This window comes from Nicotiana attenuata, chromosome 2, assembly GCF_001879085.1.
Source record: "Nicotiana attenuata strain UT chromosome 2, NIATTr2, whole genome shotgun sequence".
In the NCBI taxonomy this organism is placed as follows: domain Eukaryota; kingdom Viridiplantae; phylum Streptophyta; class Magnoliopsida; order Solanales; family Solanaceae; genus Nicotiana; species Nicotiana attenuata.
In genome coordinates, this window is record NC_031990.1 from 79,918,482 (window position 1) to 79,935,890 (window position 17,409).

A 17,409-nucleotide genomic window follows, 5' to 3' on the forward strand; every position below is an offset into this window, starting at 1 on the left:
GCCGCTTCGGCATCCCCAAAGAAATCAGCTGCGATAACGGCCCCCAATTCATCGGCAAAAAGATAACGGAGTTCTTTGACAAATGGCACATCAAACGGATACTCTCCACGCCATATCACCCCGCCGCCAACGGCCAAGCGGAATCCTCCAACAAAACAATATTAAACATACTGAAGAAGAAACTCGAAGAAGCCAAAGGAATCTGGCCCGAATTACTACCAGAGGTACTATGGGCATACCGGACAACGCCCAAATCCAGCACAGGAGAAACACCGTACTCACTGGTCTACGGAACCGACGCGGTTATACCAGTCGAAATCGGAGAACCAAGCCTGAGATATTCACATACCAGCGGAGCAGACAACGACATAGGTAGGCTTCAAGACCTCGACGAGGCAGAAGAACGAAGGGATATGGCCCACATAAGAATGACGGCTCAAAAGCAACAGGTCGAAAGGTATTACAACAGAAAAGCTAAAATACGACCGCTCAAAGTAGGCGACTACGTCCTCAAAGCCAAAACTTTGGCGTCAAAAGACCCAAGCGAAGGGAAACTGGGCACCAATTGGAGCGGGCCATATAAAATAACAGCAGATGCAGGCAAAGGAGCATTCCAGTTGGAAACAATGGAGGGAAAAAATACTCCAGAACAACTGGAACATCGCCCACCTCAAGTACTTCCATTTTTAAGGGGCGTCTCCCGAGTCATACTCTTTTTCCCTTACCTGAGTTTTGTCCCAATTGGGTTTTCTCGGGGAGGTTTTTAACGAGGCGACGAAGGGGACACCCAGGGGCGTATGGAGACAGATTTATCATAAGCCAGTCGACGCATTCTCCAGGCCGATATAGTAAAGGGACTAGCCTAGTTGAGTCTCCATTATGTAAGAGGCTAAGGCCACCTTCTCCATTATGTAAGCGGCTAAGGCCACCAACTCCATTATGTAAGCGGCTAAGGCCACCTTCTCCATTATGTAAGCGGCTAAGGCCACCAACTCCATTATGTAAGCGGCTAAGGCCACCAGCTCCATTATGTAAGCGGCTAAGGCCACCAACTCCATACTAAGCGCCAAAGGCAATCGCCAAAGAGCGCTAACCCCAGTCCACGACGACGGATAAGGCACCAACAACAGTTGAAGTTACATCCTATGGGCCAAAGGCCATCGCCAAAGATCGTCGACCCCACTCGACGACGACGGATAACACTTCAACGACAGTTGAAGTTACATCCTATGGGCCAAAGGCCATCGCCAATGATCGTCAACCCCACTCGACGACGACGGATAAAACTTCAACGACAGTTGAAGTCAAATCCTACGGGCCAAAGGTCATCACCAATGATCGTCGACCCCACTCGACAACGACGGATAACACTTCAACGACAGTTGAAGTTACATCCTATGGGCCAAAGGCCATCGCCAATGATCGTCGACCCCACTCGACGACGACGGATAACGCTTCAACAACAGTTGAAGTTACATCCTATGGGCCAAAGGCCATCGCCAATGATCGTCGACCCCACTCGACGACGACGGATAACACTTCAACGACAGTTGAAGTTACATCCTATGGGCCAAAGGCCATCGCCAATGATCGTCGACCCCACTCGACGACGACGGATAACGCTTCAACAACAGTTGAAGTTACATCCTATGGGCCAAAGGCCATCGCCAGTAATCGTCGACCACGCTCGACGACGACAGGTAACACTTCAACGACAGTCGAAGTTACACCCTATGGGCCAAAGGCCATCGCCAATGATCGTCGACCACGATCGACAACGACGAATAACACTTCAACGACAGTCGAAGTTACGTCCTGCGGGCCAAAAGCCGTCACAACCGATGCGCCAGCCAAGCTCGACGGTGACAAAATATGTATAAACAAAGAACAACACAAAAGAATAGCAACAATAGTATAATTCTTTCACTATGACAAAAATTATATACATTTAGTCCCATGGAGGACTCCCATTACATTCCAAAAAGAAAAAAGGCAAAACCTATACAAATCTTAAGGAGCCTCGCCAGATTTACCATCGCCATCCGCTTGCTCTCCTTCTCGACCATCGCCACCGAGACGGTAAGTCTCATTAAACCATGGGTCGGACTCGAGCCGGTTGACGTCCTCCAAAGTGTAGCCCTCTCAGTCAGGAGAGTCGGAGCTGTACCCACAAGCTACACGAGCGGCACGAGCCTCACGCCACTGCTCCCGAACTTCCTCCTCGGAGGCACATCCCGCAACAAGAAGTTTTCTATACACGTCCAGTTTGGCCTCCGCATATACCCACATCTCGTGCACATCTTGGGTCGCGTCCCCGGGACGTGGCGGGGCAGTACGCCTAAGGACATCGATCTCAGCCGCCTTAGCTTCGAGCTCGGCTGTCAAAGCCACCACCCTACGGTGAAGATCGGCTACCTCCGCCACTCCACGACTAAGCTCCAACTCCTCCTCCCTCAGCTTGAGGAGTGATTCCAGCTCGCTATTACGAGCCACAACCTTCACCAACTCCTCATCCATTTTCTTCAGCTCCGCCGCCCTGCGGCTCAATTGTGCTTCCCGCTGTTCGAGGCCCTCCCGGAACACCTGGAATTGAGGATCTTGCCGGAAAAGATCGGCCGCCGCTTGATGCTTGCAGCGATACCGTTTATACTTTTTCACCATCTTATCAAAAACGGTCGTTCTCTTCTCCTCACGGCGCCTCCTCTCCACTTCTAAAACCAGGGTCTAAAGAAGAAAACATATACATGCAAGTAAGTTAGTACGCATCAAAATCAACTTCACGACACACGGAAGAACAGAGAAGTTACCTGTAACGCCATGCCAGCGACCCTCCGTGACAGCTCCGCATCGCTGACAGCGCTCAGCATCTCACGCTCAGGGGCAGCACACAATAGGGCCATCTCCAGTGCAGCCCGCTCGCTGTGCTGTAACAAGTTGTAAGCCCCTAGAATCACGATGCGGTGGCCGGATCCGTCTGTTGTCATCTCCACGCGTGCAGAGTTTTCCACCACCTCTTCCACATTCCCGTGGGCGGCCTCAGCAGTTGGTCCCCCGCGTCGCCACCAACAAGGGGCGATGAGCTACCCTCGGCAACACGAGCCGAGCTGGTACCAACATCAGCACTTATCTGGTTGGCCGGCCTCCCCGAACGGATGGCGTCGGCCATAAAGACGGGCCTAGTTGTTTGGCGAGGCGCGTCACCCTCTTCATCTCCAGTCGCCACCGCCTTACCCATCACGAGCCTCCTCCTTTTTCTCTCCTCAGGCTCCTCTCCCTCAGAAGACTCGTCCGCAGGTTGCGGAGACAATGTCAACGACCCCGCTTCATTTATAGCCACCTCCGCAGGAGCAGCCTCTTGTAAAGAGGCTACGGTCACCCCTTCCCTGACAGAAGCACAAAGTATTTCCTGCGCAGTCTGACCAACGTCTGATCGGGAGGAGGCGGATGTCGTCGCCCTCCTCTTACGAGCACTTCGACCTGGCAATAAAAGTGATTTAGCCGACGAAGTTTGTAAAAGCGACTAATTAAAAGTCGAAGAAGTACCTGAAGGGCTCGCGGGACCATAACGTTCAATGAATTCTGCCCACGTACGGGTCTCTTCCGCGAGAGGCAGCAAACTGGACACCCACTGCTTAATATCGGTTATGAACCGGGGGACGTGAGCTATAGCTGCAAAATAACAGAAAAATCATAAGGATGGTATAATCGGAACCGCTAGAGTCACGAACGATAAACGACTCGACGGATAATAATACTTACGTCTCGAATTCCACCTCTCAGGGAATCCGATGGGGTTAGACACCAGGTGCTCCGTCTTGATAAAGAAGTATCTACGCCAATAGCCCCGGTTAGCCCGATCGTCGGTTTGCACAACCAACCCCTTCGAGCCACGATTCTTTAGATGCAGCATGGTGCCCCTCAGATAGCTGGCACTGAATAGCTGCAATAGGTGGTGGACGGAGACCTCCATCCCGACCAGCTCCGCGTATGTCGACATTACCCTACATAACTTTAGGGTATACAGAGTGAGCTGGGCGGGACACGTTGTAGTAACGGCAAAGTTCCTCCGCCAATGGAAAAATGGGGAGGCCGTAGCCGATCAAAAAGGGATATTCATAAAACGTACAGTATCCCGGTCTGTGGGTGTTCGCATAGTCCGCTCCTGCTAAACCCATCTCCACGTGAGCGGGTATATCATACGACGCACGAAGAGTATCTAAATCAGTTTGTTGTAACTCAGATTTCTCCCAAGGTTGTTCGGGAGAATCCCTTTGAAAGTCCCTCCTAATAAGGAGTTGCTTCGGGAGCACGTTATCTACGGTAAGAGGGGTGAGATCCTCCCCTTTCTCTCCCTTGTCGCCGCCGGATGGAGGCGGTATGTCAGATGATTTATTATTACGAACCCCCGGAGCGTTATCCCGTTTAGATTTTGTCATGGTTTCCAATTAAGGAGTGATGTACTACGCAACCACAAGTGTACTTTCAGGGAAGCGATGATTTTTCGTAAAAAGAAAGCATTTTCTTGAAATAGTTGGAAAACGTTTGCAGATGATCTAAAGTTAGGTTAAGTTGAACCCTTTCCCTATTTATAGGGTCGGGTAGCGTTGAAATCGAAGAGGCAAAACCCCAAACAGGCGCGGAAAACCAAGCATCAGAACACCTTTTGTACTTCCTCGGGAACACGCGCAATGATGACGCCTGCATATGGTGACGTCATCTCAGGGAAGGGATTGCGCGCAAATAGATCAACAAATTCAAACTATCGCCCCCCCCCCCACGTCGTCGTCTCCAAACATGGTCAAAATTTTCCTAGTACAAGGATCATGGTTCCGTCCATCGGCGACGCACTTCGTTACGTCTCCAACAAACGGAGGGACTATCTGTATGGGGTCAAATTCTGCCCACTATGGTAACCAACGACCCCCGACTAAGCAATAACCGAAGTAGAGGGGACGACCTAAGAATGTCAGAGCGAAAGTATGCCCTTGAGTCTCGTCGCCTCCTCGAAAGCACGCGACCTATCCCTGTATTATTTTATTATTTTTTGAGGGGGTTCTCTTGTTATATAAAGGAGAATCCCAATGTTGTAAAGGGGGGATCCTTTCAATAAGAAACTATCTTTTCTTTCTCTCTCTCTCTCAACAAGCTTTCTCTTACTCTCTTTCGAATATCCAAGTTGTTGAAACAATCACAAGCATAATATATATTTCTAGGTCTAATTATATTCGATTACGATTTACCTTTGATTCATTTTGATTGTTTCCGCTTACAAAGTAATTAGTATCTTTTGAGTCAAACAACTACAAGTCTCCAAATTTGAAAATGAACATGTTCAGCAACATCTTTGCAGGAATCCAGCATGAGCGAGCACGAAATATCCAGTCTTTCAATCTCTACATCATTCAATTACCATCCTCATATAATATTCAACAAGCACCAGTGGTCTAGTGGTAGAATAGTACCCTGCTACGGTACAGACCCGGGTTTGATTCCGGCTGGTGCATTTAGAGCTGTGAAGAATACCTGGTGCTCTACGCGGTGAAAAGGGTCTCCGCACTTTGTCTGAATTCAAGACGATACAACAGCGCATCTGAGCTCTTTTTTTAATTATATATTTTTATTTCTTATATTTTTTTTGTACTACCACCGCTTAAGCTTGGACCGGAAAGTAGATCTTGAAACGAGGTAAGTTCTCTTTCTAACCTTGTAAGAGGGAATATAATTAGTTTATTCAATGAAAAGATTGTGTGTGGCCATTTTTCCTTACTTACTCCTTGATTTTCAGCTTTTTCTATTTTATATTTTACTGGTAGTTAGAGGTATCCAAAATGAGTTCCATACCTAAAATTAGTTCCGGCTGTCGCTATCGCCTCCGATGAATTCATGACAATATGACATACATTACCATAATTTTGAATAAAGTAAGAAAAATAACTAGATTACATTTTTTTCGTTGGATGCAGGTAAAAAAGATTGGATCGGGCGGATTTAGAGTTATAAAAGGGGCGGGTCTTTTATTTCAATGAAAGCATGACACATGATTTTTTTAAGACGGAAAAAGAGTTTTAACGGGTGGGGGTAAAAATAAATTTGAAATATAATGGTAGGGTAATGTTCATTAAAAAGGTGAAACGGAGAGTAAATATAACTTCTTTATACTTAAGGGGCAAAATATGGCCCTTTTTCGATTTTTGTATTGCAAGATAAAATATGCAGTATGATCTATGCTACCCGATTGGTTCCAGTATTTCTAGTTTCTACTTTAAACTTGAAGTATAGAATTTAAAGTTTGAAAAACATGTTTAAAGAGTATTTTTAAGTTTCTACTAAAAAAACTAAACTTTTTTTGTAAGTAAAATTCATTTAACCATAAGACGTCATAAGTATACGTATAAATTAATTATCACTCCAATTGACAAAATGAATTGGATACGTTGCCATTAAATAATATATTCATCGACAATATACTTTCATGGTCTCGAAAATAATTATTTTATGAAGAGTTAATTGTATTATGTCGTGATGTTTTGAAGTGTAATATTGGTAAATAGTCACTTTTTAAGTCGGCTGTTAGAGTTTCATCGTCTTTTCAATTGTATTGGTAAAGTAACCACTTAAAATACCACAATCTAAACACGGAAGAACTCCAATAATCGATACTGGATTTCGAACATTCTACGAGTAAAACTCCAGTATAATATACGGGAGTTCCAAAAACTCTCTATAGGTATAATCCCAAATACACTGTCCCAGACTTTGGAGCTTCTAAAGGTAAAATTCTAGCACAATATACTGAAGTTCAAACCCCAATAATGATTATTGCGGTTTGAATCCTTTCCACATTGTTTCACCCAAAAATACCTTATTTTGAACTCCATGACACAATCATGAAATTCTAACTTTCACAAACTGAAATTATAAATATTATCCTTGAGTTCAAAAAAGGTACAATGAAACAATTCTTTTACATTCAGACTTCAACAATAATTGGATTTCAAACCTTTATAGGTTCAAACCCAGCAACGATTACTAGGGTTTGACCCCTTGTCATATTGTTTCATCCATGAAGATTTGAACCTAGTTATTTTGAACTCCAAGAATCTTTCCTGGACTTTACATTAGTAAAGACTAAAAAATCAGGAAGCGTTCCCGGGTTTCGAACTTCAGTACCAATTTGTTAGAGTTGTGTTTCATGTTTTAGTTGGGGACGGAAACGTTCATTTAATCGAATTAGTGGCCACTTTGGGTGATTTTTAAAAATAGCCAGATTTATAACTGGTCGTTCAAAAATAGCCCAATTTCAAAAGTAATCGAAATTTAGCCACTTTTTATGTAAAGATAAATTTGAGCGAAAACACTGTTCAAAACCCGAAAAATACTCCAGTATATTATGCTGGAGTTCCAGTATAACTATACTTGAACTCCAGCATATTATACTGGAGTTCCAGGATAGTATGCTGGAACTCCAGCATAATATGATGGAGTTCCAGCATAAATACACTAGAACTCCAGCATAATATACTGGAGTTCCAGCAAGTATAATGGTCCAGTATAATATACTGGAGTTTGGAGCACCAGTGCTCCAGTCTCCAATATATTATACTGGAGCCAGCAAAAGTATACCGGTCCAGCATAATATGCTGGAGTTCATACACAAGTGCACCGAACTCTAGTATATTATGCTGGACTGGTCTCTATTGCAGCAAAGCGGTGGCTATTTTTCATTGACTTGGTAAACGATTTTTGATTAACCGGTCCGAAAACTGATTATACCTTGAAATTTTGGCGAAAATCTGACTAAACTCTAATAGTCGGCCCAAAAAGTAGCCAACTCAACTATTTTTTTTTTCCTGTTTTGAAGTCTTCTTTCATACTCTGTGAGTTCAGGGTTGATTGAACTTCAACTTTGATGGGTTTATACATTTAAAATTTTGGACCTTATAAAGAAGAAAAATAAATTAACCTATATAGCCGTTCGCCTAATTGCTTAAATTAAAAATGCCGAAGAATGCGTGTACATTATCTATAATCAAATGATTCCGTCGGCTAGAAAATCATGTATAATCAATGTATAGTCTATGTATATCGGTTAGAAAAAGTAAACAATAAATTTCACCGGCTATTTGTGTAAAGATTCCTATAAAACATACAATGATTCTTATTTGGGCCTAAGTTACTTACCTTCAAATTTCGGGAGAAATTCAAAAATAGCCAGATTTTCAAATGGTCATTCATAAATAGCCACAATTTCAAAAGTAATCGAAATTTAGTCATTTTTCATGTAAAGATAAACCTGAACGAAAACACTGTTCAAAATCCAGAAAAATACTTCAATATAATATACTGGAGTTCCAGTATAATATCCGGTCCAGCATAATATACTGGAGATTGGAGCACACTCCAATTCCAGTATCTTACTGGAACTTTCCGCGTGTTGGAGTTCCAGCATAATATGCTGGAAGTTCATATACAGGTGCACCGATCTCCAATATATTATGCTGGAACTTTCTGTGTTGCAGCAAAATAGTGGCTATTTTTCAATGACTTTGCAAACGCTAGCTATTTTTGAATGACCAGTCCGAAAACTGGCTATCTCGTGCTATTTTTACTCAAATTTCTTGTCAGCCTGCTCCTAAGTCCAAATCTTTATGGTATTTTGGCAAAAGATTTTGTCTTTAATTGCTCAAATCTGTAACCAAGTATGGAAAAACTCGCTATCTATTTGAGGAATTGATTCAAATGAATACTGTAACCTTATACCTCTAATTTATTTATGCATTTAACTGAGTTTGGTTCTATTTCTGTTTATTTGTTACTAATTAAGTAGGAAGAAGAAACTCAACACCAAATGCTTCAAAGTTCTCGACAGAAAACAGATGAATGTGTGGTTTTCTTAAAAAAAAAAAAAAAAAATTCTGTATCTCATCATATATATATATATATATATGTTTCTTTTTTTGATGTATCTTTCGTATTATTTAGTAGCAAATATATGGTGTATGGATAACTGAGGAAAAATTGGAAAATTAGAAGGAAAAGATAAAGAAGAGGTGGAGTACAAGCTTTACGTATATTTATTTGTGGACGAAAATTAAAGATTGAAGATAGATGTTTTCTTTAATCCTATTTTATGATAGAAAATGACATATATCCCATCTCCATCCTTTTTCTGTCTTGCGGATGTCCTTTTCTTTTTGCATTTTGCTTCCATTTTTTTTTTTTTCATTTTTTGGGATAAAAAATTAGAGAGGAGGAGGGGAGTGACGTAACTTCATTCGTGTTTTCTGCCCATTTAACTACTAAAATGTTACAGTATTCAGTTTTTCAAGAATTAATTGATCAATTTTAAAAGACAAATATATGCTCTGAAAATAAAAATAAAAGATATCGGATTATAGGAAAATATAATAACCTAATAATTGTCACTTTCAATATCAGAAATTTTAGTCAACTATCATAAAAGCAAAGATAAGACAAAAATACTTTTTGTGAAAGTTATGTTAAAGGCTTTGGTTTTTGGTCATCTTCAATTTAAAGGTGAAACACTTTTAAACAAAAATAGGAAAAAAGGAATAGATAACTTTGAATGTGATAACTAATGGAGTACTCCTTGATAGTCACTTTCATCGTAAAAAAAAGGGAGAAATTCAAAAATAATTAAATTTACATCCAGTCATTTAAAAATAGTCACAGTTTCAAAAGTAATTGAAATTTAGCCACTTTTTATATAAGGATAAATTTAAACGAAAATACTGTTCAAAATCCGAAAAAATACTCCAGTATAATATACCGGTCCAGCATAATATACTGGACATTGGAGCACCGGTGCTCCAATTTCCAGTATAATATACTTAAACTTTCTGTGTGTTGGAGTTCCAGCATAATATGATGTAAGTTCATACACAGGTGCACCGATCTCCAGTATATTATGCTAGAACTTTCTTTTTCAATGACTTTGCAAATGCTAGCTATTTTGAATGACCAGTCCAAAAACTGGCTAGCCCATGCTATTTTTACTAAAAAAGATCCAAAACATTGGGTCGAATGATAAGTGCTCCTTCATTATTAATCAGAAGTTTCGGGTTCGAGTCTTGAATATAATATTATCTTCAATAAAAAATATTTTACCTTTAAGTAGGACTTCCGACACGAATCTGAATTAGTCAAACCTCAAAACATGTATTAATTAAATAGCAGGTGAAAAACAAAACAAAAAAAAAAAGGTGAAAATAGGAGCAATTATTTTCTGTTTTCACATGGCTCAATAGGATGCCCATCAGGGCCACCACCATGTTGAATTTGAAGGACCTACTTTACATATCTTGGCATCTATTAATTATGCTATTCAAATTTTATATGATCTATAAAGCATATTCCATAAGAACCTAATCAATATTTCTCAAATAAGAGCTGTCCATTTTCATTGGTATATACTTAACACGTTTTAAAGGGACTCCACACAAGGCGAAGCTATAATAGTTACTTGAATAAATTGATGGTGTTGAAAATATATACATAATCAAATCACTCAAAAGATACTAATAAACATTAATTAGTAGCGGATAAAAATAGTAATTAATATCACAAATTAACTTCTAATAAACATTAATTAGTAGCTGATAAAAATAGTAATTAATATCACAAATTAAACTAGAAGTGGGTAGCAGCACTGTGTGGACGGTCTATCCGCCCTTATTGGTCATTTTGGAGGAACAGAATAAAAGTTGACTATATGGCCATCTCGAGGATGGAAAAGAAAGGCGGCGGACAACCGACTTAACTAGAGAGCCTAAACGGCGGCATTCAGGATGAGTCCACCGATGGACAAACGACTTCTATCTACAAGTACTTTCACATTGATTGCTCACACCTACTTGAATTCCTTCAAATTCAAGGGTTATAGGAGCTATAATGCTAATAGTTACAAAACAACTAGATCAATTTTCTCCCTTTCTATTACACAAATTGAACAATAAACTACAATTGCCAAGATAAGAATATCTTGTTAAAAAAAAAAACAACAATTTAAGCAAAATTACAAAACCCCCATACCAAAATTTGTGTTAGCGAGCACTTTATTTTCAAACAGGTACAAGTGCCAACCCCAACTTCCTTGCTAAATGTAATTTAACTAATTTACTTCCTGGTTATAACCTTTACACTTACAAAATATTATTATTAACAAATCAAAAAAATTCTCCAAACCCCATCTACTTAATTACTTATATTTCTCCAGTTTCTGCAGCCAGTTTATCCTTTACAACCTTCTTTAAAGCAAAAGACGCGTCTCGGATTGATGTTTCATATGTTGCTTAGCTTGTTTTTGGGACCAGTAACCATGAGCAATGAGGACCCTATCAAGGAGTTCCTGAGGCACAGGCTCACCTCTCCTTTGTTGAGGAGATATTCTTGCTGTGTGCACCAATGTTTTCCATTTGTCCTGAAGAATCGTGAACACGAACTATCACGCGATTAATAAACATAAGGAACAAACTTAATTTTCTAAACAAAATTGCACGACTAATCAATCCAGCTCGACTGAGCCCGAGCTTTGACCAAGCAAAGCGGAGTCAAGTCGAGGTTTGACTGAAACCAAGTGGACCGAGCCCCAAAACTCCTCACAACTCACATTTTTAAATGTGAAAAAAGTTAACTAGCTAAGTGAGAAAAGAAGCCTAAGATAGAAACAACAACAACGAACCAGTAAAATCCCACTAGTGGAGTTTGGTAGGGTAGTGTGTACGCAGACCTTGGCCCTACCCCGAGGGGTAGAGAGCCTAAGATAGAAACTGGTGGGAAAAAAGAGTAGTCGAGATGCAAGAGAACTGCAGTTTTGTACCTTTAAATCGACATAGGTTCTGTGTTTGGCATTATCAAAAGCTCGCATTTTGACATCACGCCACCTATAAAGTTAATTACATAAAGGGGACACAAGATTGTTAAAGTCAGCATTTCCGTATAACTCATTTATGCTGCTGTGTGCTCTACACAGTTCAGAGATGTGGTTAATTTTAATAAGTATACCTTCCAGTTCCAAGCTTCTCAACAGCTTGAACAAGTGCTTCCACTTCATAAACAGAAAACGGTCTGCGGATTCGACGTTGTGCGGTTTCAGATCGCTTGTGCTTTCGCATTGGAACTACGGCCAAAGCTTCTGCATTCACTGCAGCAACCGGAACCAATGCTCTTGAATCTGCAGCATCTTTCTCCAGTGAGGCATCAGGAGGGGATGGAGCTGAATCATGATCGCTTTCAATGAAGTTATTCAGATTTGGTTCTGGATGATCTGAGAAGGCACTATATGTTCCCCGTCGTATGCCATTACAAATTACAGTAGGAGTAGGCGGGCCCCTGCCATGATGTATAGGACAAAATAATCAACACTTTTGATTCTAGACGTACCGGCTTAGCAAGACTGTGTTTCCAACAACAACTACGCCTCAGTCCCAAACAGAGTTGGGGTCGGCGATATGAATTCTCACTTCTTTGCTCAACTCATATCATCATCATGCCAAAATAAAATAATAGTAGTGATGAAAATAAGTTAAAATATATATATAAATAATAAAAATAATAATAAGAAAATAAATAATAGTAATAGTATTAAAAGTTCTCTTAACAAATTTAACCGTGTTTCCAACTTGGATTAAAAAAATTAAAGACTCCACAATAAGCACCTGGCAGTTTCCACAACGACCAACAGCAGATATAGAAAGCAGTTGGAGATTTTAACTACATAATTACGACATGTATGCATTTGCAAATATAACTCATTGGTAAACTGAACGCAGCACCAGTCTCATAGAATCACAATCCTACAGCTAATTGAATACCGAATTAAGCCAGTGAAAGACCGAAACTTAAGACCACAATGTAACTAACGCCAATTGGAGCTCATTGAGCATATGAAATACCTGGTTAGTGGTTGAAGTGTGTCACAAGGAAGTACACGCGAACGGCTTTCTGGACCTGAAGTTGAGGAAGCTCGAGAGGGATTAGGCTCCAGGGTAAAACCCAAAGCATCAAGTTTGTCATCATGTGAAATTCCAGCCTGCAATAAGGTCTTGTTGTCATCTCTAACCTTCTTACCCTGAAAAACTACACCAATGTGCAGCCCACCACCAAGTATTGCAGTCACTGCTTCCATTACGGTCCTCTGCGGAAGAATATTAGAAGCATAAAGAGTGAATTTCTGTGTTGGAATCTGGAAAAAAACAAGACTTCCGCAATACTGAAAATAAAACCTTATTTTTGTGAATTAATGCTTGTACATGCCTTTAAAGAACCAACAGTTGCATTTTCTGGAATCTCAACAAAAAGCTCAGGAACTCTGAAAGATTTGATCTTGAGCTTCACTGAGGAAAAAACATCTTTGCATAATAAGAAATTCTACAAAATGACAAACAGCTTGGAATACAAAAGAATCATTGATTATTCCAAAGAACGCCTTCTCACCATGGGAATCACTAGATGTACGAGCGCCTCTGGAGATTGATGTCCCAACTGCTGCACGGGCTGTTAGAAAGTCGACGTGAGCAATTAACGAATATGATTAATGTGCATGTCTATTAGTGTAGGCAAGATTTCAGAAGAGAACAACAAACCTCCTGAAGATGCTAGACTATAACCGGCGGCATCTCTATTTATGTCTTTTGTTGGAGAACTACATATTCTATCACTACTCCCTCCATCAGAATCAGAAAACGAGTTACAATAATAGAGCTTTCTTTTCTTGAAAGGAAAATCTCTCTGAGACCTTTCGCTCTTGTAGTCATTTTTCCTGTTGTACACATGCCTTGTTTCACTATCTGCAGAGATTCTAGTATGTCAAATTCCAGCAAGTTAAAACTGAAGGTCAGAACTAAAAATAAAGAATAAAAAAAACACTCACCAGCATCTTCAAATTTAGGATTTAGGTCGATTAACTTCCTCGTCCTAAAATTTCCTACACGTGGTGTTGGCCTGAAGGCCTTATTTCTGGTGCTCGGTTGAGCGCACCCACAAGAATTTTCGTCATCATCTTTGTTAGTTAACTTTACATCATTCCGGATCACCGGAAAGGACCCAAAAGGAACAGGGTCCGTAGAAAGAGATAATTTTACAGTATTGTCCGAAGCAACAAGATTTGTAGGTTTCCTATCCCAAAGATCAGGAAACTGTGAACTGAAAATCTTTGCATCATTTGACAGATCAATTTTCATTTGCTTTTTACTTTCAGCGCCTAATGTACAATTAGAAAAATCTCCAAAACCAGATGCCTCCTGCTCAACCTTAGTAGAACAGTTCCCGGTTTCATTTTTGCTTTCACAATTTATGAATCGCTCTGCAGAATCCAACTTCTCCGAGCAATCAGAACTTGTAATTACAGATGCTTGTCCAGATAACGTATCCTTCGATTTGCTTAAACAATGATTTACAACAGGAGCTTCTGAGACAATCGGAGAAATGAAGAACCCCCGCTCTCGAATACCTTCATTATAAAGATTTTCCTTTAAAGATGTATCTTCCTCCTCTTTAACGGTGTTAGTAGAATTTGGAGTGCTTTCTCCTTCCAGCAGTAACTTCCCAGCTACGGTAGTCAACAAGTCAAAAGCACACATTTCATTGCCATCAGATTTCTTCCTAATATTGCCCCTTCCCTAAAAAATTGATAGTGAAATAAGATTAGAATGAGTACATCAAGCCGAAATAGTGTAAGGCAAAATAATTTCATTGGAAAAGTGAGGTTACATTACCCTAGCTGATCTGGTAGCTCGAGGAATAGGAGGGACCTGATAGCCATTAAATCCATAATCTAACCTCTTATGCAACACCATATCTCAGAAACCATAGGACTAAACATTCAAAAAACACAGCAGCCTTTGATCAACTTTACAGTATAAAAACGTTATATCTATACATCATCGGTCAAGCGTGCCAAGTATTCCAACTAATCTAAAGACAAAACCTGCCAGATCACAAATCATGAATCAAGACATTGAGGTAAAAGTACTGGAAGTTAAGCACAATGGTATAAAGAAAATCAGGGAACAAAAAAGGAAACACAACAGAATGCATCAAAGCACAAAGAAAGTCGATCAATCTTAGATTTTTAATCATACCTACAACTGTCGCAATATCCTTTCAACTAAAGGTAAATTTCAACTGAAACTGTAAAATTTTAACTATGAGGGCTGAAACAATACAAGAAAAGTTCTGATCTTGATTTCATAATTTAAAAAAAGCTATTTCCTCCAGTTTCGTGTTCAAGCTATTCCACGCATTAAATACACAAAGGAGAAGTAAGTTCTCGAAAATGCATAATGTATCGCAGTTTCAGAAACCATAAGAAACAACAATCATTGGATCAGAGCTACAAGAAAAACTTTCAACTTCATTATGACAGAAAGAAATATGTTTAGATTGAAAGAAAAAAAGGCGTTAACGTACTTCCAACTCTTAAACCATTTCAGGTAGAGGAGGAAAAGAAGCCTGTTGGTTTTTTAAATAAAAGAAAAAGAAAAAGAATAGAGGAAGAAAGAAGCCATTTTCTCATGAAGGTAAAGTAAATTATACAAATCTAAATGAAATTAAAGGGCTAAAACCCCTCACAGATAGCACCTCAAAAATCCCAACACACCATAACCCCTACACTTTTTTTTTGGTTTCCCACCCGGTGTCCGGTACCCGCATTGGAGCCCGACTATATCCAGATTCACGCCACGTAGGACCCCATTCGGGGGAAGCGCTCTCTACCAAGAATTTTTCCATACCCAGGGCTCGAACTACCATAACCCCAACACAAAGATTGGAGGAACAATTAAGAAAAAAGAATTTAAAAAAGAAAAACATTTGATCAACCAAACCAACATAGGAAATCTAGAATTCATTTGAAAAAGATCAATAGATCTAATCTAAGACACACCCTGATTTTCACAGAAGAAACAGAAAGGGAAAAGCTTTAAGGTGAAGTATTCTTGAAATTTTACTCCAGTTTCTTTTACTTAAGATTTTCTCCCAACCCAACAAAGGCTATGAACCAAAGATTGGAACTTTATGCAAATTATGCAATCAAAGAATAAAATAAATGGATCATATCACCTTAAACCAACCAAACAAGAAACAAATGAATCACACAACCTTAAAACAGCCATATTTTTCATCAAGAACTCACCATGTAATACAAAATTTAAATGCAACAAATAAAAATGGCAGAAAAGTTCAACAGCCAAACAGAATAAAAATCTTGATTGCCAAATACCACCAACAACAAAAAAAAGTTCTACAATATATATTACAGAAAATCCACAATAATTCCCTTCATAATCCCACAATTTCCGTGTCATAGTTATTCTTACAATATTTAAATGCAAGAAATGAAAATGGCAGGAAAATTCAAAAGCCAAAACTGAAAAAGAAAATCAAGAATTCAAAAATATCACATAATTATGATTTTTTCCCCACTTACTTAGTAACCAAATATTGTGAAAAGCAGAAAAAAATTCTTCAACCAATTAATTCTTTCATGGCCCAAAACCCCTCTGAAAACCACCTAAACATTGCCTAAAACCCCAGTTTTTTATACACTTTGACACCGGTGACCGGAACTATCGGTAAATACCGGTAAGTACACTGGCAATAGCAGGTCACTGGTGAAAAAACTACCAAAAGACCGGTTCTTTGCCAAATGGTGGGCCCATATGAATTCTGCTAGTTTGGAAGATGATGCCACGTGGACGGACAGACGGATCGGTTGGTTTTGGTTGGTTTATACACGATCAAATAAAACGTTGGGTGAGGGAATTTTCTTTTTAAAGTTTTTGTGTCTTCTACACTGTCCCTTCAAGTACAATCCGATAAAATTAAAACGCAGAACTTTTCATTTTATTTTCGTATATATAATTTTTTTATTTTTTAAGTTCGAACTCTAGATCTAAAATTAAGAGTAAATAGATTTTATATATCCCAACATATCCTTTAACAATACTAATATATTCACATGGTCAATTTTATTGTTAATTCATACTAAAAAATGAATTCCTTAATAACATATGTATAAATAACCAAAAAAATAATTAAAGTGGATTAAAGAGATTAGATCTAAAAAAGCCTCTTGTAAAAATATAAGGTAAGACTACATATAAAAGATTCTTGTGGTCCGGCCATTCGCCGAACCCCGCACATAATAGGTGCTTAGTGCACCGGACTGCTTTTTGTTAGATCTAAAAAGGGTAAGTCCAATGTTTATTTAAATGCTTGAAGCTATAACATATGTTTTCAAGAGATTAAAAATAAGCGGCAGTGGCTTGCGTCACATGCCACGTAAGATTTCATGTTAGTCCAACGTGGCATCAACAACTTCCTTTATTGGGCACTTTTGCTCTAACCATTACTACCTCAATTTTTTTTTCGTCCTTTAAAAAAAGTAAT

At 39.5% G+C, this 17,409-nt stretch overlaps 1 protein-coding gene across 1 annotated transcript; it reads right to left on the reverse strand.

Annotated features, from left to right (window-relative positions):
• On the reverse strand, positions 10,934–16,533 carry LOC109213562 (telomere repeat-binding protein 5-like). Its single transcript, XM_019377378.1, has 10 exons — positions 16,448–16,533; positions 14,736–14,947; positions 13,892–14,639; positions 13,605–13,808; positions 13,456–13,515; positions 13,276–13,355; positions 12,915–13,156; positions 12,025–12,351; positions 11,840–11,903; positions 10,934–11,440 (listed from the first exon to the last, which is right to left on the reverse strand). The coding sequence occupies exons 2-10, from the start codon at positions 14,814–14,816 to the stop codon at positions 11,270–11,272; spliced, it is 1,977 nt and encodes a 658-aa protein (XP_019232923.1). The 5' UTR covers positions 14,817–14,947; positions 16,448–16,533; the 3' UTR covers positions 10,934–11,269.